This window comes from Sciurus carolinensis, chromosome 1 (genome assembly GCF_902686445.1).
Source record: "Sciurus carolinensis chromosome 1, mSciCar1.2, whole genome shotgun sequence".
Taxonomy (NCBI): Eukaryota; Metazoa; Chordata; class Mammalia; order Rodentia; family Sciuridae; genus Sciurus; species Sciurus carolinensis.
In genome coordinates this window covers 2332858-2353574 of record NC_062213.1, presented here as the reverse complement: position 1 = coordinate 2353574, position 20717 = coordinate 2332858, and the positions used below count along the sequence as shown (strand labels likewise).

General features: G+C 64.3%; 1 protein-coding gene across 8 annotated transcripts in view; it reads left to right on the top strand.

The window, feature by feature from the left end:
* The window catches only part of Adgrb1 (adhesion G protein-coupled receptor B1), a 74158-nt gene extending 54806 nt beyond the window's left edge, over window positions 1-19352 (top strand). For 4 of the 8 annotated variants that reach the window (XM_047565475.1, XM_047565470.1, XM_047565464.1 and 1 more), the window contains 13 exons: window positions 1284-1386; window positions 2059-2209; window positions 2695-2764; window positions 3950-4016; window positions 5748-5833; window positions 7368-7466; window positions 10416-10587; window positions 12686-12781; window positions 14214-14268; window positions 16162-16868; window positions 17871-17906; window positions 18052-18159; window positions 18611-19352. In XM_047565475.1, the coding sequence (XP_047421431.1) occupies window positions 1284-1386; window positions 2059-2209; window positions 2695-2764; window positions 3950-4016; window positions 5748-5833; window positions 7368-7466; window positions 10416-10587; window positions 12686-12781; window positions 14214-14268; window positions 16162-16868; window positions 17871-17906; window positions 18052-18159; window positions 18611-18808 (1948 nt within the window). In that variant the 3' untranslated portion in view covers window positions 18809-19352. The remainder of the gene's footprint in view (window positions 1-1283; window positions 1387-2058; window positions 2210-2694; window positions 2765-3949; window positions 4017-5747; window positions 5834-7367; window positions 7467-10415; window positions 10588-12685; window positions 12782-14213; window positions 14269-16161; window positions 16869-17870; window positions 17907-18051; window positions 18160-18610) is intronic. The other 4 variants (XM_047565485.1, XM_047565482.1, XM_047565477.1 and 1 more) reach the window with 3 other exon arrangements.
* Window positions 19353-20717: the final 1365 nt, after the last annotated feature.

Genomic DNA, 20717 nt, shown 5'->3' with positions numbered 1-20717 from the left:
GAGTGATGGTTGTGGTGGTAATGGTAATGGTGATGCAATGATGATGATGGTGTTGATGGTGATGCAATGATGGTAAAATGATGGTGGTGGGCGTGATGGTTGTGGTGGTAATGGTAATGGTGATGCGATGATGATGGTGGTGGTGATGGTGATGCTGGTGATAATGGTGATATGATTGTGGTGGGAGTGATGGTTGTTGTGATGGTGGTGGTAGTGGCAGTTGTGATACTGGTCTGGTACTAATGGTGGTGGTAATGGTTATGGTGGTGGTGGTAGTGATGGTTGTTATTGTGGTTCTGGTAGTGGTGGTGGTTCTGGTTCTGGTGGTAGTGGTGGTTCTGGTTCTGGTGGTGGTGGCAGTGATGGTTGTTGTGGTTCTGGTGGAGGTGGTGGCAGTGATGATGGTGGTGGTTCTGGTTCTGGTGGTGTTGGAGGTGGTGGCAGTGATGATGATGGTGGCAGTGGTGGTGGTTGTGGTGGTTCTGGTTCTGGTGGAGGAGGTGGCAGTGGTGGTGGTTGTGGTGGTGGTTCTGCTTCTGGTTCTGGTGGAGGTGGCAGTGGTGGTGGTTGTGGTGGTTCTGGTTCTGGTTCTGGTGGAGGTGGTGGCAGTGGTTCTGGTTCTGGTTCTGGTGGAGGTGGTGGCAGTGGTGGTGGTTCTGGTTCTGGTGGAGGTGGTGGCAGTGGTGGTGGTGGTGGTGGTTCTGGTTCTGGTGGTGGTGGAGGTGGTGGCAGTGGTGGTGGTTCTGGTTCTGGTGGAGGTGGTGGCAGTGGTGGTGGTGGTGGTGGTTCTGGTTCTGGTTCTGGTGGAGGTGGTGGCAGTGGTGGTGGTGGTGGTGGTTCTGGTTCTGGTGGTGGTGGCAGTGGTGGTGGTTGTGGTGGTTCTGGTTCTGGTGGAGGAGGTGGCAGTGGTGGTGGTAGTGGTGGTGGTTCTGGTTCTGGTTCTGGTGGAGGTGGTGGCAGTGGTGGTGGTGGTGGTGGTTCTGGTTCTGGTTCTGGTGGTGGTTGTGGTGGTTCTGGTTCTGGTGGAGGAGGTGGCAGTGGTGGCAGTGGTGGTGGTGGTTCTGGTTCTGGTTCTGGTGGAGGTGGTGGCAGTGGTGGTGGTTGTGGTTCTGGTTCTGGTGGAGGTGGCAGTGGTGGTGTGGTACGTAGGTACCGATGGGAGTGGTGGTGGTGGTGGCATTGACTGCAGGGAGGAGGCAGGTAGAGTCCTGGTCTTGGGGAAGCCACATGACCCTGGCCCTTGTGGAGATAGTGCTGAACTCAGGCGCCATATTCTCCCACAGGTACATCCGCTCGGAGCGGTCGGTCATCCTCATCAACTTCTGCCTGTCCATCATCTCTTCCAATGCTCTCATCCTCATTGGGCAGACGCAGACCCGCAACAAGGTAGGCGGCCTTCCGCCATCATGTACACATCCCAGCGTCTTCAGGTGGGTAAGGGTGGCCACCCAGCAGGACTTCCTCCAGCCAACCTTGAGTCTGGAAGCTCACAGTGGGGCCTCTCGGTTTGCCCTCCCTGAGTGTCCCATCCTTGCTCCCCACCCCGTGGTCTCCATGCCCCCTCCCACTCAACATGGCAGACTCAGACCTGAAGTGGGAGCCTCTTCTTCCTTGAGGGGCCACCCTGTCTTGTGGGGACAGTAGTGCTACTGTGAGACAGAGGAGGCCTGGTCATGGGATGCTGCTGTATGCTGCGGCAGAGGCTCATGGCCGTGGCAGGCCTGTCTGTGGCTTGCCGTGGGTGTGTGGGGGTGACTTGCCTACCCTCTCCAGCGCTCGAGCTCTCTACCTGCTGGGCAGGTGGCTTCACCTGGGGCTTCTGAGTGAGCTCTGGCTGACATCTGCTAGAAGCTGGGGAGAAGGGAGTCTGTCCCTGGCAGTCACCCACCCCTCAGCCTTTGGTTTCAGCAGCCTGTTTTGGCAGGGGACCAGGTCACCCCTTAGCTGCCCCCTGCCTGGGGACTTGGCCTGGTCACAGCTGTGGATGTTGGGTGCTGAGGGGGTGCAAGGGACTGAGGACTGGCGAGTTCCTGCCCAGCCTCTGTGCCTGCCCACCAGGTCGTGTGCACGCTGGTGGCGGCCTTCCTGCACTTCTTCTTCCTCTCCTCCTTCTGCTGGGTGCTCACCGAGGCCTGGCAGTCCTACATGGCAGTGACGGGCCGTCTGCGGAACCGGCTCATTCGCAAGCGCTTCCTCTGCCTGGGCTGGGGTGAGCATCCACGGGGCAGGCCTTGGTGGGCTGCCCTTCTGAGCCTCCTCCACACTCTGTCCTGGCCCCTGCTGCTCCTTCCTGTCCTGCAGACCCTCCCTCCAGGTCTGCCCTGTGAGTCCTCCTGGGCCTCAGTTGGTCCTGGGGCTCCTCTCTCCAGGCCGGGTCCTTTCACAGGTTGCCAGAGAGCACATGGCACGCCCAGTTCAACCTGCCTTTCAGAGAGCAAGCAGCTCTTCAGCATGAGTGTTTTCTGAGCTGTACTCGGAACACACACTGAAGCACGACTCCTGGCTTATTGAGGTCCAGGTGTAACTGGGCCTCCTGTGTTCATTTGCTAACCTGGCAGTCCTGCCCCCCAGTACTCTCCTTTGGCCCCCTCCTGTCCACCCCTCACACACTGTCCTCTGGGGTTTCAGATATGTCCCTGCTCACCCCCAGCAGGGCTCAGGCGATGGCCAACCAGCTCTTCTATCCCCCTGCAGGGCTCCCTGCGCTGGTGGTGGCCATTTCCGTGGGATTCACCAAGGCCAAAGGGTACAGCACCATGAACTAGTGAGTCAGGGAGGTGGGGACATGGTGACAAAGCTGCCTGGTTTTCCCAGCTTTCCAGTGCCCAGAAAGGCAAGGGAGCCATGTTCTCTGCCTGTCTGGCAGGGTTCTATCTCAAGGAGGTCCTGGGTGGAGGCTGAGCCTTCGGGCAGCTCCCTGGCTCCTGCCCAACTGAGGGCAGTGGGTTGAGAGAAATGGGCTAGGGCCAGCAGAGCCTCAGATGCACCTTCTTGTTGGATTGTTCGCCCTGGCCTCAGCGTCCCCATCCCACAGGTGTGAGCCCCAGGACTGCTCAGAGCATAGCAGGTGCTCCCCATGCACCCCTGGGGCAAGGCAGGGCCGAGGTCCACTTCACAGATGAAGTCTCTGAGGCCCTTTCAAAGGTCATCTGGGCCAGGTCCTGGGGGCCTTGAATGCTGAACTGGGGCTCTTGGGGATTATCTTAAAGGCAGTGTGTGTTTCCCTGGTGGGGAGAGAGGACCTGGGCTCAGGAGGGGTTTGGGGGATGAGCTGAGACCCACAGGGCTGCTGGACGGGACAGGTGGGGAGCAGGGCCTGGGAGCGGCTGACGCCAGCTGGCTGTGGAGCCCAAGGGGATACGTGGCAGCATGTTGGAGAGCCCCTGAGCCGGCCTGAGGGGTCGGGCATGGGGGCCAACACACTGGGAGCCCGTGGGGTAAGTGCTGGGAGGGAAATGTGGCACTGTCCCCAGGGTTGAGAGACAGGGGACAGATGGGAAGCCACCATGGGGTTCTCAAGGGTGAAGTTGAGTGTGCTCAGTGGACAGTTGCCAGGGCAGAGGGGCTGCCCCATGGCATCCCAGTGTCCCCAGATGGCCGAGGTTCTTGTGGGTGCCGTGTGGTGTCCAGCGATGGTGCGGGGCTGCTGACTGGTATGGGCGGAAGAGCCAGGCAGGTGCATCACGTCCAGAGCAGGAGGGGGACCTTGGTCTTGCTCGCCTGGGCCTTGCTGTGTGGTTCTGAGCAGGCACGTCCCCAGCACTGGGCCTGCTCCCATCTGAAGCAGGGCGACAGTGGCCTTCTGGGGATTCCAAAGCCAAGCATGTGAAGTGCCCATTATGCAGGAGGTGCTCATTAAGTGCTGACCGGTTATGCAGGAGGTGCTCATTAAGTGCTGCTCCTCTGGTCCTTGAGGGGCAGGTGGTGCTCACGGCCTCTCTCCCTGCAGCTGCTGGCTCTCCCTGGAGGGGGGACTGCTGTACGCCTTCGTGGGACCAGCTGCTGCTGTCGTGCTGGTACTGACCCCTGAGCCTTGGCTTCCTCCTTGCCCTGGGCGGACCCTGGGGGAGCCTGCCTAGGTGGCCCTCGCCCTGGGGTGGGCAGTTCCCCCTGCCCTGCTTGACCGCCCTGGTGGGGTGGGACCAGAGTGTTACTTGGTCCCTGTGGCACAGCTTGCCTGACCGTGGGCCCCGGCCGTGCGCCTGTCAGGAGGTTGGTGTAGGTTTGGTGAGTGAGGGGTAGCTGGGGGCGGATGGGCAGACGGACGGCTGCAGCCACAGGAAGCACGCAGGCCAGGCCTAGCTGTGTGTGCCTGCCACACCAGTGTCAGAACTGTGCACGGAGGGCCAGGCCTTCTCCTTGGCGGGTGCCAGGGACCTTCCCTGCATGGTCCTCGAATTTCCTGTGTTTTGTGAAATGTAAAACCAGCACCTTGCACCCAGGGCTGGCGTCCCCAGGCAGATGGACTGGGGGACTGGAGGACCTGCCTGGGGTCACTGGCCTCTGCTGGGCCCACCCAGCTCTGATCCTGGGTCCTGTGCCTGCCTCCCGGTGCTGACAGGAGCATCAAGATTCTAGGTCCAGCTGGGGGTGGGCTCTTCTCTGCTCTGAGCCTCGTCCCCCTTCCTCACCTTCTAGTGGTGCCTAGCACATGCTGAGCATGTCAGACAGGTGGACCCTGGGCACCTGCAGGGCACACCCTGCAGGGCATGGGCGGGGGGAGCCTGGGCTGCACCAGCAGACCAGACCGTGGGCAGCTTCCAGGGGTGGACCCAGACCCTCCTCACAGGCCTGACCACCGGAATCCCTGTTCTTTATTCCCTGAAGGTACCCAAGGGGGAGAAGCTGGCGGGCAGTGCCTCACAGTGGCCTGGGCCAGCAGGGACCAGGCACTGTTTTATGGCAGGCCTCTGGGACTGGGGCGGGGGCTGAAGAGGCAGGGCTGTCCCTGCTGGTCCTGGGTGCTGTGGGACCCCGAGCCGGAGCCCCTCCCATGACAGGCCCCAGCACAGTTGCTGCAGGCAGTGGCTGGTCCAGGGCCTGCCGCACTTCTCATCCTGGCCACGTCCCCCAGCAAGGTGCCCAGGAAGGATGTCCCCACTCAAGCCAGGTGCTCCTCGCCGTGTCTCCTGGGGCTTTCCTGTTCATGGAGCTCCGGTGGGAAGTCCCTGTGTATGGGATCCTGAGCTTGCAAGGCCATGGGGACAGTGTCAGCCACCCCAGGCTCCTTCTGCAGAGTGGGAGCCCCAGGGAGCTTATGAGCTCTCTTGCAATGGCAGTGTGGAGTAAGGTGTGAGTTGGGACTGTCCCACCCCAGCAGAGAAGGCCAGAGAGGCAGACCCCAGGGCCCCCGGGGCATAGAGAGGGAATGGTGTCTCGGGTGGTGGCTTGGGGAGCAGCCCCTGAGGACCTCCCAGGATGCAGGTACCCAGAGGAGGCAGTTAGCAAGGTGATAGCCGAGGTGAGAGAGAGGGGTCCCCAGGGCAGACTGGTGAGGGATCTGAGGTGAGTTCCCCGTCATTGGAGAGCTGGGGGAGGGGCATTGGCAGTGTGGGGCGCATGGAAAAGAGGTCCTGCCTGGACGGCAGCTGGACTGGAGGCCCCTGAGGCCCCTCGCCTGGCCGGACCGGAGTCCACGTGGTGGAGGCGCTGGAGGTGACCTCTGAGCCGAGGGCACCATGAGTGTCGCCGCCGTTGGCCGGAGCACGTGGGTGGCCCAGGCCACACCTCTGCTCTCTGCCTGGCAGGTGAACATGGTGATTGGGATCCTGGTGTTCAACAAACTTGTGTCCAAAGACGGCATCACCGACAAGAAGCTGAAGGAGCGGGCAGGGTAGGCCTGGCCGCCGTGGCGCCTCGCCCACTTTGGGTTGCAAGTCCCAGAGCCCGCCCACCCTGAGCCCCACGGAGGGAGGTGCCATCAGTCAACCTGGCACTGCAGGGAGACTGAGGCATAGAAGCAAAGACCTGCTTAGGCCATAGCTGCCCTGCCTCGCTCCATGCCTCAGTTTCCCCATCTGACGGTGACAGGGCGGGGTCTTTAGGGTCCCCAGGAACAGCAGAACTGCTCACAGAGACCCCCCTATGCTGGGCTCTGGGTGTGGGAGGGTACCCCAGGGCTGGAGGCCTAGGTCCCTGGCCCCTCTCCCCACCAGGCTTGCTGTGCAGCCCTGAGGCAGGACCTTGCCTGTCTGGCAGCCGCCTCTGTCACAGGGAGGATGGGACACCAGGGGCCATGCTCCTTCAGAGGCTGATAGCACTGTGGGCCCTGCCGGGGGAGAGTGCGGCTGCTCGGCCCCCACCCCGGGCAGGCTGGTCGCAGCGGAAGCTGCCCCGCCTGTGAGCCCTCCTCCCCTCCCTCTGCCTGCTGCCCTGTCTGTCCTGCCACTGGCATCTGTGTGGGGTCCCACCCTTGTCCCCTCCCCTCTGTGCCAGTCTTGCTTGGTGTCTCTCTTTCTCTCTGTCTCTGTCTCTCTCTTCCTGGCTCCTCCTACTTGCCTCAGTGGACAAAAGCGGCAGAGTCTCCCCTGGGGTGCCCAGTGGGTTCTGGTCCCTGGCCTTGGCTGGCAGCCACTAGGCAGGCTGGAGCTGCTTGGCTGAGCTGTGTGGCTGTGCGGGGCCTGGCTCCCAAGCTGAGCACGGAGGCAGAGCAGGCTTCCAGTTGGCCTTCCCGCCCACCCCATGAGCTCCAGGGTGGTGCTCACCTCCAGAGAGGACCCAGGCTGCAGGCTGGACTGGGTACCACCCTCTGGCTGCAGCTGTAGCCCAGAGCACTGCCTGGGCCGGCCTGTTGGGTTGCGCCTAGACTGGCCTCTGAAGCAGGCTCCCGTCTTACAGCTGGGTATGCTGAGGCTCAGGGAGGGTGGGTAGCTGGTGGAGCTGGGATTGGAGCTGGTGTGGACCTCCGGGCTGCTGCCTGGCCTCTCACCACAGAGCCGGGGAGACGCCCACCTGCTGGTCTTTGCACACATGACAGTGGGGGGCACTGCCCAGGCCAGCTCCCAAACAGGAGGGCTCCCCGTCCACCCACCCGCAGTGCCTGGTCCCCAGTGGGCTGGCAGGCGGATCCCTACTGCAGCTCAGCAAGCAGGCAGTCCCAGCATCCCCTGCACGGGGAGTAGAGGAGGCCGGCAGTGCCTCCCTCGGGGCGTTTGCTGGCCTGTGTGAGTCAGGGAGAGATGCCTTCCGTCAGCTGATCGGGGCACCAGAGCCGGTCGGAAGCCCTGCCCACACCCCAGCTCCTTGTCCCAGGCCGGGTCCCCAGGCGGCCCGGGCCCCGGGCCCCTGCTTGGTCTTGCCGCTCTGTTGCCCCGTTGGTTTCCATGAGACGTGTTTGCTTTTGTTTCAGCCTTTGATTTCACTTGCAGTCAGCTGCCCCAGGCCCCCCTCGGGCGCGCCCTCAAGTGTGCCGAGTGTGGAGTCCCCTCTGCGGCCGACGCCTCCTGCGACGTCACCAGCAGCGCCATGTTAGTGCCTCGCTGCCACGGGGCGGCCGCCCGGCCCCCCACTCATGTTTGTGTCTGTGTGCTCACGTTCTCCATTCTGCTGACCCGGGTTTCCCAGGCAGCCTCCACCCTCGCCTCGCCTCGGCCCGGCCGGCGGTGGCTGGGGCGGGAGCAGTCATCCCTCCAGGGCCAGGGCCAGGTGTGGGGCTGGCTGCTGCTGCTCCCTGGCCTGCCTCCGTGGGCTGTGTGAGGGTGAGTGTGAACACACACGTCTGTAAACGCGACGGGACGTGTCCACGGCGTGTCGAAGCGTGCACTGAGAGTGGTGCATGTACACCGTGAGGCTAGTGCGCACATGTGGGTTTGCAGGCATATGAGGTGAGAGTGGGTAGGTGTGAACATGCATGTGTGGGGTGTGTGTATGTAGTTGTATGAGCATCTTAGCATATGTGTGTGTGTGACTGAAAGTGTGTGGATGTGTGTAGAGGTGTGTGCATGTGTGTGAGTGTGTGAATATGTGTGATATAGCCACAGCCAAGGGAACAGGTGGCCGGGCCTGGGGTCAGTGACTGATGGCAGACTGGCCATCACAGGGGCTGTGAGCTGTGCCAGGCAGTGTGGGCTTGGGTGGGCAGGCTCGAGGGTTGAGTGTCCAGGCCTCCAGCTTCCTCAGGCCACAGTAATGGCCAAGCCCCTAGACCCTTACCCACCAGGCCCCTCTGCTCCTGAGCTGGGCACTGGAGCCCAGCATTTAGGGACCAAGCTGCGTGCAGAGTTGTGGCAGGATTGCCCTGCATGCACACAAGGCCAGCCAAGCAGTGTGGCCTGCCATCATGTCCTGGGCCCTCACTGACTGAGAGACTGGGTGCCCTGCCCCAGGGAGGGCCAGGTGTGTGGGGTTAGCCGTACTGCTGGGTGGAGGACCCCCACCCCAGGTGGGGGACTGTGGGAAGTTCTGCTACAGCCTGAGGAAGACTTGGAGAACCCTTGAGGTCAGGTGGCAACCCCAGGCTGTGCCCAGAAGTCCCCCCACACCTCAAGTCACCTGATTCCCGGAGCGTGTGGGGCTCTGGGGGCCCTCCCAACTGTGTGCCACCCTCTGCAGAGGTATTTGTGAAGCTGCAGAGGCTGGGGAGTTACATGTGGGTCCTCAAGCCCGGGCCGTCCACCAGCCTGGGAAAGATAGACTGTAAATGTCGGGCCTGGGGGCTGGTCCCTGTGGGCAGACAGGGAAGGTGACTTGGGGGTCAAGAGGTCTGAAGTGGGGAGGCTCTGCTCCCCTTGTCCAGAGCGGGTGAGGTGGGGCCTGCAGGCTCCCTGGTCAAGAAGGTCTGCCTGGAAGGGAGAAGAGGTTCTCAGACACCCCCTGGTAGGGAAGCCGAGGCCCAGAGCCAGAGGGTCCTGCTCGGAGTGACAGTGAGCCATTTGTTGGATGCGTGAGACTTGCAGAAGGCCAGCTGGCGTGGTGCTGTGCCAGGCTCAGGCATGTGGAGTGAGCAGGCAGCACGGGCTGGAGGGGAGCTGTCGGTGGGGCTGGGCTGGCCCCCAGGCTCTCCCATCGTGGCAGGCTGTGGCATGAGGGCCTTGGAGTTTGGGGTGTGCCTGGCACAGAGGACCGGGGAGGGGTGCTTGGGGAAGAATCGGCAGGGGTGTGGATAAATGTGCTGTGTCTGGGGAGGGAGGGAGAGGGGCTTCCTGGCCGCTCCTGGCCTGAGCCAGAGGGAGCCGTCCCTGAGATCCTGGAGCTGCCGGCTGGGGCAAGAGCGAGGCAGCCTGTCCCGGGCATCTCACTGTGCTGGTGGGGGCAGGCAGGTCCCCCAGAACAGCTTGCTGGGAGAGGACAGGGCTGGCCTGGCATGGCGGTTGGGCCTGAGGGAGAGGAAGCAGGTCAAGGGACAGGTGAGGCCAGCTCTGCGGGGCCCCTGAGGTTGAGAGGTGAGGATGGAAGTGTCCCCTAGCCCACACGGTCCTCAGTGCTAGTGCACCATGCTGCCCTCCAGGACCCCCGCCAAGCCCCACTGATTTGGGGCTCTTTTACCTGAACTCCAGGTTCTTCCAGCCCCTCGCCCACCAGCCCTGCTGCCCCGACCCCACCCCCAGACCCACTCTGTCCAGTCCTTCAGCCATCCCTCCCACTGCTACTCCTGGGGGACAGAAAGGTAACCCCAGGGGAGAAGGGGAGCACGTGGCCCTGGTGCCAGAGTGCCAGCAGCCTGGAGCCTGGCCGGCAGGAAGCAGGCTTGTCAGTGGCCCCCGGAGTCACCACGGTGCTGGGTGCCGGTTCAGCAGCTTCGCCTGCTCCTGCGTGTCCCATGGCCCTGAGGCAGCACAGCACCCCCTGTGTGAGCCAGGGGGTGCAGGGTAGTATGCCTGCAGCCACGGGCACTCCAGCCCTGGCCGAGGGGTAGAGGTAGGAGCCCCAGGCAGGGCGCTGTGGGTCCGGGAGGGCTGCCCGAGAGGAGGAAACGCCTGCCGTCTCTGTCCCCGTCTGTCTCGGTCTGTCTCTGACCCTCTGGGCCTGTCTGACTGTTCACCTGTGTGTTCCCTCAGTTTCTGTCCCTCCCCTTCTCCGAGTCCCTGCCTCCTTCCTTCCCCCTTGGGCCTCCTGCCCTGCGGTTCAGGCTCCAGTCTCTGCTCCCTGGCCTTGGCTGGCCCTGGAAGCTGGACCTGGGGCCTGCCTGCCTTGCCCACTCTCCTGACCCATTCCAGTCTGCCACGCCCTCCCCTGTGAGGAAGCTGGGACTCTCCCAAAGAGCTTCTCCGCCTTGCTGGGCCCCTGCAGGCCCCTGGAGACCTCCTCCTGAGTCCTCAGGTCCCCTCAGAGCCCGGGGCCTGGGGGAGGCTCTGACCGGGCTCTGCTGCAGCCCCAGGGACCAGGACCCAAAGGGGAGGCAGGGGAGGCCGAGTGAGCGGGGGAGGTGGGCGGGCGGGAGGCGGGCGGGAGGGGCAGCTGACGCCCTCCGTCCCCAGGGCCTCCCTGTGGAGCTCCTGCGTGGTGCTGCCGCTGCTGGCGCTGACCTGGATGTCCGCCGTGCTGGCCGTCACGGACCGCCGCTCCGCCCTCTTCCAGATCCTCTTCGCCGTCTTCGACTCGCTGGAGGGCTTTGTCATCGTGATGGTGCACTGCATCCTGCGGAGAGAGGTGGGTGGCCCTCTGGACCAGGTCCACCCCTGCCTGCCCACTGCTTCTGTGGCCCCCACGTTCCCGTCGGCTGCAGGGACCCGGCGGGGCAGGAGCCACGTGGACACCGCCCAGCCAGGGCTGCCACGAGTGGCTGCCGTGGACCAGGATGGCTTCTTCCTAGGACACCCTGGGCAGATGGGAGCACTGGGGCTCCATGCTTGTGGCGCCTGCTGGACAGGAGAGTGGGTAGCGTGCCTCTGGCTTCGGTCCAGCCACGTCTGAGTGGCCAGTAGACTGGGGCAGTGGAGAGGTGACATGTCCACACCCCTGAGAGCCTCGAGTGTGGGAGGACCGCACTGAGACCTGAGGGGCTGGCCTCCGGCTCTGCTCGGAACCGGGGTGTGGTGGGGGCAGGAGGCGCCCGGTCCTCCCCTTCTCCCCAGAGCCTCCTAGGACAGTGCCAGGGACTCTTCAGAAGCACAGGGGAATGAGGAGGGACTGACCACAGCACGGCAGCGACAGCCCTGGGAAGTGGGGCTGCGGGACGAGGGATCGTGACAGCTGACGCGGAACCCAGGCTACAGCCCACAGTGGGGACCTGGCAGCCCCTGTTCCCGGCTACCGAAGCCCAGAGAGCTGCTGGCGGGGGCCCCTCCTAGGATCTCGGGCAACCCAAGGAGGCATCCTCTGAAGCCACAGTTCCCCTCCTGGACATCAGTGCAGGTGGTCTCCCCCAGCTGGGCTGCTGCCCAGGAAGAGTGCAGCCACCTGAAAATACATGGGGACAGTGGACACTGCACCTCAGTCAGCTCAGCCCCCGAGCCCACTCCTCTGCAAAGTGACCCTGACCCCACCAAAGAACTGGACCTGAAGTTCCGGACGCCATGCTGCAGCTGATGGCCCCTCTGGAAGCCCCTGCCTACAGTCCCCAACCTGCTGACAGCCTATCAAGAGGCCCTTAACTATAGGCAGCCTCTGATGTCCAGGGGAGCTGCTGAGGGAGAAGCCATCAAGTCAGCCAGATAGGGAAAGGGTGTGGGGAACGGGCAGCCCCCGTGGGAGGAAGGACTTCCCCAGAGCCCGCCCTACCATCCCAAAAGCCACTTGGCCTGGCCACCTGAGCGCCACCTGCACCCTGCCTGGTCCCAGAGGTCAGCAGCTCCATGATCAGGTACATGGCTCCCCACCTACCGACAGCCACTCCAGCCCAGCACAGACTTGAAGCTGCCCATCTGCTCCAAGGTCACCTTCTTGCCTCTGGTCCCTGCCCTGGCTGCTTGGCCTCTATGAAAAAAGAACAGCAGACCGTGAGAAAGGAGCACCCTGGGAAATTCAGGCTGCAGAGCCGCCACTACAGAGCATGGCGGGTAAACCAGAGGCGCCTTCCCCCTCTGTAGAAAGAGGGGGACTGGGGAGAAGTCTCTCAGACACTTGGAAGGCCACTCCTGGGGGCTGCCAGCTGAAGTAGGTGGTGCTGGGACTGAAGCTGGGTGAAGGGCAGTGTCCCTGTGGAGCCCTGGCCCTGGCCGTCACCCTGCATGGAGCCTCAGGAAATTCTAGTCGTGGGCAGGGTGCAACTCTGCTGCCCCAGCGCCAGGACCTTGGAGGGTGGCCCTGTGTCCTCACACTGAGGGCCCCTGGACCTCTGATCTCCACCTCCTTTGGCAGCCACTGGCCATGTGGACAGGACAGGCAGAAGCTGCAGCCCCACCTGCAGGACGCAGGTCCCTCCGATGGAGGGTGTTGCCCTCAGTGGCTCAGCTGGAGAAGGAGCAGGCTGGCCATCCTGCAGGTGCTCCTGCCTGCCTGCCTGCCTGCCGCAGTGGAGGGGGCTTTGGTGGCACAGGACAGGCCTGGAGGCCAAGTGCTCCTTCAGGTCCTTGTCCTGACTCCAGCCAGCAGGGCCTGCTCTGTTCAGCCAGGGGACTCCAGGTTTCTTCATTCTTGTGCCAGAGGGCACGAGAGGGTCTCAGAGATGGAAAGAGGCCTGTGGCTGCTGTGGACGTGTCCTGTCCCTCCACCAGCGCCTCTCAGTCCTCTGGAGGGGAGCCCCACATGGCGGCCACCTGGCTCGGGGCCCTGGCTGCCCGCTGACACTCCCCGCCCCCCTGCCTAGGTGCAGGACGCTGTGAAGTGCCGCGTGGTGGACCGCCAGGAGGAGGCCAACGGGGACTCCGGGGGCTCCTTCCAGAACGGCCATGCCCAGCTCATGGTAGGACTGGGGTCCAGGGGACACAGGCACCCCCACTGCGGACCTCCAGGGCCTCCCCATGCCCTGAGCCACGCTGGGCTGAGGCAGCCCTGTTAGAGGAACTCTCAGCCCAGTTCGTGTTTGAGGAAACTGAGGCTCTCCGAGGTGAAACCCCTGATTCAGAACTTCAGGCTGGGAAGGGTGGGGGCTGGTGTCCACCCCATGTCCAGCTGTGCATGAGGCCTGCCTGCTCTCCTGCCCTCCTCCGAACTGGCCCATTCTGAGCACTGCATATAGGCCCCTGCAGAGTCACCAGTTCAGGGCCTCCTGAGCACCAAGCCTCTGTGCAGCAGCCCACGTCAGCCCCCGTGGACGCTGAACTGTCCACCCCACACCCTCAGCACCTGACTCCTGGCAGCCTAGCGCCCCAAGGCCCGACCAGAAACCCGCTGTTCGCTGGTCCCTGCCTCAGTGCTGACTTGTGTACCTGGGGGCTAGTGAGGAAGATGGAGGCCAGCCCCTCTGGCCCCCCGGCCTGGGCCTGGCAGCTCACACCTAGGCCCAGGCTCCCGACTTCCCACCTGCTGGCTTCCTGACCTCTGGCATCACCCAGGCAGGGCGAGGTCCAAATCTCTGCGGTGGCCTAAGCTTCCCCATCCGGAAAGGGGCAGGTGTCGGGGTCTCCAGCAGATACGGGGTCGCTTGGGACACAGCCCCCTCCCTGATGCCTCTCCTGACTGACCTCTGTCCTTAGTGGGGAGACTCATCTTCCAGCCAGCCATGTTAGCAGGGGAGGAGCTTCCAGGTTGAGAGCCAGGGCTGGCTTGTCCCCTAGAGCCCTGTGGCCTCTGGATGGGCCTGGGTCTTATTCCCTTCTCCTCAGCTGCTGCCTTCCTCACTTTAGTGGGGACCAGGCCACTGCTCAAAGGATGGCCAGTGCCAGCCCTATCACCAACATCTGTGTCCCTCCCTTGCTCTGTCTGTCCCTGGCCTCAGGCCTCCCTGCCTCAGTCCCAGCAGCATGGCAGGGGCCCCAGGGAGGGGGTGCTGCAGACTCAGGGGCAGCTCCTGGGCTCTGGAGTGGAGGCCACGGCCAGTGGGGCTGGGGCAGCTGCCACGCGGTGGCTCAGAAGGCACATGTGCCCAGACAGGCACACACCGTCCCGCATGCGGCGAAGCGCGCAGACGCAGACACGGCCTGCACTCCGGCACCCAGTGCCTGCCGTTGAAAGGCCAGCGTGCGCTCGGCCACCTGCAGGGCACTGCAAACGCCGACCAGGTGCTTGGGGACAGCGCATCCGCGCCTGGGCACCTTGAGGGGAGCCGGTGGCTCCTGACAGTGCACACGCGCACAGTGGGCCCCAGGTGGGCACTGGCTCTGGGCCCTGCCAGGCCTCCCTGCGGCAGCCCTCCACCCGGCCGGCCCTCACCCCGCCCACCACCTGTCTTGCAGACTGACTTCGAGAAGGACGTGGATCTGGCCTGTAGATCAGGTGAGCGTCTGACAGGTGAGACGGCAGGTGGCCGGTCGGCCCAGCTGCTTCCTTCTCTTTGCCCCAGCGTCTGTGTGCTGTCCGTCCTCGTCTTGTGCCTGTCCCTCACCCCCAGGCTGCAGGAGGGCTGCGGTGCTGTCCAGGAAGCTCCAGAAACCTGTCCCCGAGCCTGACGGGCAGGCACCAGTGCCCCGGCCAGAGCTCGGCGCAGGCCCGGCTCTCCTGCACCCTGCCTGACTGCCTCACCACCTCTCGGGCAGCGCGCTGGGGCGCTCTGCCTGAGTGCCTGCCGCCCGTACCTCCCGCTCCTGCTTCCCCACCCTCCCTCCAGCACCCTGTTCTGTGTTGCCTTCACTTCATTAGTCCAAGCCCAGGGGAGGCTGCTTGAGCTTTCAGGGAGAAGGGCCTACTACTGGAGGTCTAGGCTAGCGCTGAGCTTCCTGGAAGCAAGTGCAAAAAGAGAATCACCTGCCTAATAAAGGAAGCTCCTGGCCCCCACCTCCAAGTGTCAGATAACAAGGGTCTGCTTCCTCCTTCAGTGGAACCCTCTGAACCAGGTACCTGGGGCAGTGGCAGGCAGTGTCTGGCTGTGGAGGGGCTGCCTAATCCTGTTCCCTCTGGCTGGTCAGGTATCTAAGGGCACCATCTCTAGAGGTAGCCATGGAACTGGGACATTCAGGTGAGGAATGCGAGCTGCTACCAGGTGGACCCCAGGAGGGCTTCCTAGAGGAGGCAAGCCCAGGATGGACAGAAAGTCTCTTCCACCTCTCAGTCTCCAGCTGCACCATTGGTGGAGGTGACCCGGACCTCAGGTGTCAGGGAGGTGGCCAGCCCTGTGTGGGTGCGCACTGGCCTCCCTGGGCCCCAAGAGTGCACGATGCCTTCGGGTGACTTGCAGCCAGCAGATGGGGCCACACGGCCAGTGCTGGACACAGGCAGGGGAGGCACACTGCCATCTGCAGTGCTGGACGCTAGCTCTGCTGGGCGTGTGCCTGGGCCTGAGGGTGTGGGGTGGTGCTGGGTGGCCAGCCCTGGGCCAGGCGTTGGCTCAGACGGCCTTGACCTCGGGGAAGGGCATGCAGGCAGATGGGAAGACGGCTGGCCCACCATGGGTACAGGGCAGAGGGGATGAGAGACGCACCGCTCGCTGCCGTCAGCTGGTGGAGAGAAGGCGCCAGGTGGCATAGAGCACTCTGAGGGCACTAGGGAGTGCCAAGCCAGGGGTGGCGCTCGCCTGGGCAGCTGTGGGGGGTGGCTAACACCAGCGGGTCCAGCTGCCAATGAGCTGGGATGGAGGGAGCAGCTGGTGTCCACTGGCAGGTGTGGGTGAGGCCCAGGGTTGGGTCTGGCTCTTTAGAGCATGGAACTGCTAGCAGGGTGTGGGGAGAGGCTGGCATGGGCGCTGGCAGTGGGCAGCTGTGGGCTATCCAGTGGCCAGTGGAGGCTGGGATGGGATATGGGCTAGCTGATCCCAGGTCAGAGGGCAGGCTTTCTGGGGCAGCTGTCCAGGGACCAGAGTGGACAAAGTGGAGGGGGCCCACCAGGCACAGTCTTCCAGGCTGCCAGGTACAGCGAGGTAGGAGGTGCCCATCTGGGTGCAGGCTGGAGTGCCCCGGGAGCCCCGGTCAGGCCCCCGACTGACCATTTGGCACTCTTGGGCAGGGCCGCCCTTACTTGTCTTTCTGGACTGCTAGGACAGACCACTCATGGGTGACAGTTGTTTGTCCTCTTGGTGGGCAGTCAGAGAGAGGCACCCTGTGTGCCAGCCCTGCTTGAACAGATAGGAGCCCCCACTGGCTCCCCACCAGGCCTGGACCAGGGGCACGTGGTCCTGGCCAGGCCGGGCCCTCCCTTTGGGAGCTGGCCGGACCCCCTCCATCTGTCTGCTGTCTCTCATGACCCCCACAGTGCTGAACAAGGACATCGCGGCTTGCCGCACAGCCACCATCACCGGTACGCTCAAGCGGCCATCGCTGCCTGAGGAGGAGAAGCTGAAGCTGGCCCATGCCAAGGGGCCACCGTCCACCTTCAACAGCCTGCCGGCCAACGTGTCTAAGCTGCACCTGCATGGCTCGCCCCGCTACCCCGGCGGGCCCCTGCCGGACTTCCCCAACCACTCGTTGACCCTCAAGAAGGACAAAGCAGCCAAGTCCTCCTTTGTTGGTGACGGGGACATCTTCAAGAAGCTGGACTCAGAGCTGAGCCGGGCCCAGGAGAAGGCTCTGGACACGAGCTACGTGATCCTGCCCACGGCCACAGCCACGCTGCGGCCCAAGCCGAAGGAGGAGCCCAAGTACAGCATCAACATTGACCAGATGCCCCAGACGCGGCTCATACACCTCAGCATGGCGCCCGACGCCGGCTTCCCCACCCGCAGCCCGCCCACCCGCCAGCCCCCTGGCAGCGGGCCCCCAGAGGCACCCCCTGCCCAGCCCCCGCCGCCTCCGCCCCCACCACCTCCGCCACCCCAGCAGCCCCTGCCTCCGCCACCCACCCTGGAGCCGGCACCCCCCAGCCTGGGGGACACAGCGGAGCCTTCAGCCCACCCAGGACCCAGCTCAGGGGCTGGAACCAAGAATGAAAACGTCACCACCCTGTCTGTGAGCTCCCTGGAGGTGAGGGCACCCAGGGGCCAGCTGAGGCAGCAAGGGCTGGGGGCCGCGGGTCGGGCTGCACTCAGCCCCGGTGTCTGAGGGGCCCAGGTGGGCCCGGCAGCCGTTCAGCCTACAGGGAGGCTCCCAGCCGCTCAGCAGCCAAGGACAGGCCCGTGTGGACAGGGCTGACTTTTGCCTGCACCACTGGCCAGAGCAGGGCCTGCCGGGACCTGGCTGCACGTGCTGCCCTCAGGCCCACTCCCAGGGCAGCCTTCCGCAGCCCTTGCTGGAAATGCCTCTTGTCACATGTCCCCTCCCAGACCCCCAGCCTGGGTTCTGAGTCCAGCCTCCTCCCCCATGGGCAGTGTGGCAGTGAGGGGCCCACGGACCAGCCTGGAGTCGGAGTTGACCTGCGTGACCCTTGGAGACTCACTAGGCCAGTGGGAGTGAGACTCAGGGCAGGTCCTCAGGAAGCCAGTGCCCTTTCTGGGGACATACTGCACTTCCCGGCTCCAGGCCTCCGGCAGTGCACCCTGTATCCTGAGTTCACTCTTGGGTGAGCCCAGCCTTGTGACCCTGCCTCAGTTCTGCTGACCCTGGGTGGCAGGTCCTGGTCTGGCCGAGCTGGACACCAGTACCCAGCCTGGCTCTGGCCCCTGGCACATGCCTGGTGGAGGAGCTGCCCTGAGATGGCGGCAGGCCCCGTGGAGCTGGGAGAGGAGGCTGAGCTCCCCAGGGGACCAGGGGACCTTGGCCTGTCCTGGGGAGGAGGGGCTGTCAGCTTTCCCTTCAACCCCAGCGACCCCGCTGCACCTCCCGAGCCCCCAGGTGGGCCTTGCTGTGTCTAGGGAAAGGGCAGCTGGCAGCAGAACCTGGACCTTCAGGCACACCCTCCTGGTCTGGCATGGACCCTGAAGGCAGGATGTGGGCTGGTCTCCCTCGCTCCCCAAGGGAGAGCCCTGGTCTCGTGTTCTGGAGGTTGTAGAGAACCAGTAACAAATGAGCATATACTTGTCCCCACAGCGGCGAAAATCGCGGTATGCAGAACTGGACTTTGAGGTGGGTGCTGCTCTCTCCCTCCCTGGACATTGGGGCAGGCAGGGAGGTGGAGGCAGGGACTGGGGCTGGCCATGGGGCAGTGTGGTCGGCTGGACCCTCCTGCTCAGGGCCCTCCTGTTCAGGGCCGCTGCCTTCCCAACCGCAGAAGATCATGCACACGCGGAAGCGGCACCAGGACATGTTCCAGGACCTGAACCGGAAGCTGCAGCACGCCGCGGAGAAGGACAAGGAGGCGCTGGGCCCCGACAGCAAGGTCTGGAGGGCGGGGGGCGGCACGGGAGCCCTGGGGGGGCCTTCTCCCTGCTGTCCTGCGCCCACTTCTGCCCACGCGGTCACCCGTACCTTCACGCGTTCCGCCTCTCCTGAGGACTGGCCTGGTGGGGCCCAGGCTGGACCCCCAGGGCAGGATGCAGGTGAGGCAGTGCAGGGAGTCTGGCGCCTGGCTCAGGTGTGGTCAGGGTGGGGGCAGCCAGCGCTGGGCCAGGCAGGTTCCAGGCGGCCCTCCCTGCAAGCCCCAGACCCTGGCCCAGCTGCAGGGGCGGCCCCCACCCCCAGGTCAGGACGAGATGTGCGTGGCGCTCCTCCCTCGCTCCTGGGGTCCCTCCCTGAGGCCCTTCCCCCTCTCCTGATTTGGGTCTGCTCCCTCTTCTCCCTTCGCCTCTGCATCCTGCCTCTCGCCCCGTCCCGTGCCACGGGCCTCACAGCCGGAAAAGCAGCAGACGCCCAACAAACGAGCCTGGGAGAGCCTCCGGAAGGCCCACGGCACGCCCACCTGGGTGAAGAAGGAGCTGGAGCCGCTGCCGCCTTCGCCGCTGGAGCTGCGGAGCGTGGAGTGGGAGAAGGCCGGGGCCACCATCCCACTAGTGGGCCAGGACATCATCGACCTCCAGACTGAGGTCTGAGCGGGCGGGCAAGGAGGAGGGAAGCTGCTCGGCCCACTCCGGCCGCAGGACGGGCACAGACACGCTCACGCGCAGGCCAGGCCTGCACCGGCCTCAGGGTGCACGGACGGCCAGGCAGAGGGCCCGCGGTGCTGGGACCAGAGCCAGACACAGGACAGGAGGCGTCGCGGCCCAGCGGGCACAGGGCTCCAGAGGCCCGAAGGTGCCTCGGACTCTGCCCTCCTAGGGCGAGCCCCAGCGGGCAGCCGTTGTGGACAGCGGACAGGCCTGGTGGGTCCAGCGTCCCCAGGATGCCCGCCTGCGTCTCTGCTGCAGAGGACCAGCCCTGCAGCCCGCTGGCCTGGCTCCATTTTTTAGACACCCCCCCTCGGGAAGCAGCCAGACCCCCCTCCCTTCCAGGGCCCTGGGCCCTCCCAGACCCAGGCAGAGAGCACAGCCCTGACCCGAGGCCCCCATGGGCAGGACTAAGCCCATTTTGGGAAGAAACAGGGTGGGGAATCTATTTTTTCTCTCCTTTTCTTTTCTTCAATAAAAAGAATTAAAAATCCAACACACTTTGTGTAGTTTCCTGTCAGCAGCTTGTCCGGGCTGGGGAGGGCCTGGCCACTGGCCTTGGCATCCCCAGCCGGCCCTGGACCTCGTGCCCCATCTGCCACTGTGGATCTGGCCTTGGGCTCCCAGGCAGTGGCGGGACCCTGGGAGAGCCCACGTCTGGTGCCCCTGCCCCTCGCTACAGTCCTCCTGGGGTCGTGCCAGTCTGACCTCAGGCTGGTGCCTGGCTGTTGAGACTCCAGGAAGCACAGTCAGCAGCAGCGATTTAAGAAGACAGACTGAAGGGGTAGAAGAAACGCGGGCGGCCACAGGGGGAGGGCGCTCAGGGTTCCAACGGCCACTCCGCCGTGCCCCCCACCGCAGGCTCCTTTTGTCCATCACCGGGCATTTGCTGTCCCCAGACCACGTGGCCCTGTCTGTCCAGGGGTGAGTTCGGGAAGCAAATGTGAAGAAGCAGAGCCATCCCAGACCCAGGGGGAGCCCCTACCCCTGCAGTCTGCCCACCCTCCCTGGCTGAGGAGCTTCTTCCTGCCTCCCTCCAAGTCTCCAGCAGGGGGCAGCATGAGTCCCTCGAGGAGCCTGGCGGAGGAGCTGCAAGACGGCAGCCAGGAGGCGGGGCGGGGGGCATTAGCCAACCCCTTCCTCAACTGCTCCCACCCATGAGAAGCCCCAGGACTGCAGAGACCCAGGGTCTCAGCAGGCAGAAGGCAGCCCACTGCCTCCTCAAGCCCACAGACCTGACAGCTGGACTCGATGCAGAGACCAGAGGCCGCTGGCCCTGAGGTCTTGAAAGGGCACAGGACAGGCCCGTTGGAGTCTCCAGCACCCAACCACGTCATCCAAAACAAACCCGCCAAGCCAAATGGGAAGAGGGGTGCAGCCTGGCATGGGTCCCCTTGAGAGTCTTGCTGTGTCCCCGCCTCCCACTGGGGATGTGTTCCTGTGAGTCTCACGGTGGGTAGACAGCAAGCCCCTGAGAGCTTGCCGACAGGTAGGGACAGACTGGGCACAGTCCTTGCTGGGCATAGAGACCGCAGTGAGCACAGTGACCAGGGACAGCCACGCATGTGGCCACAGGTGCCACGTGGGAGAGGCAGACGGTGGACTGACAACAGGGAGAGAGGGCAGCACATCTGCAGTGACCCTAGGAGGCTACTCAGAGGCCCTGGGCACAGCATCAGGAAGCTGCACTCTGACCACTCAGCCCGAACTGCAGGCCATTCACTCCAAAACAGCATCGCAGTGAGATTTGGCACAAACCCAACCAGGGCACACCCAGTCCACTGGCACCTGTGCGTGCACGCTGGTAGTGTCTGCTTCAGGGCAGCTCCTGTGCCCTGTGTGGCCCCTCCTGGGT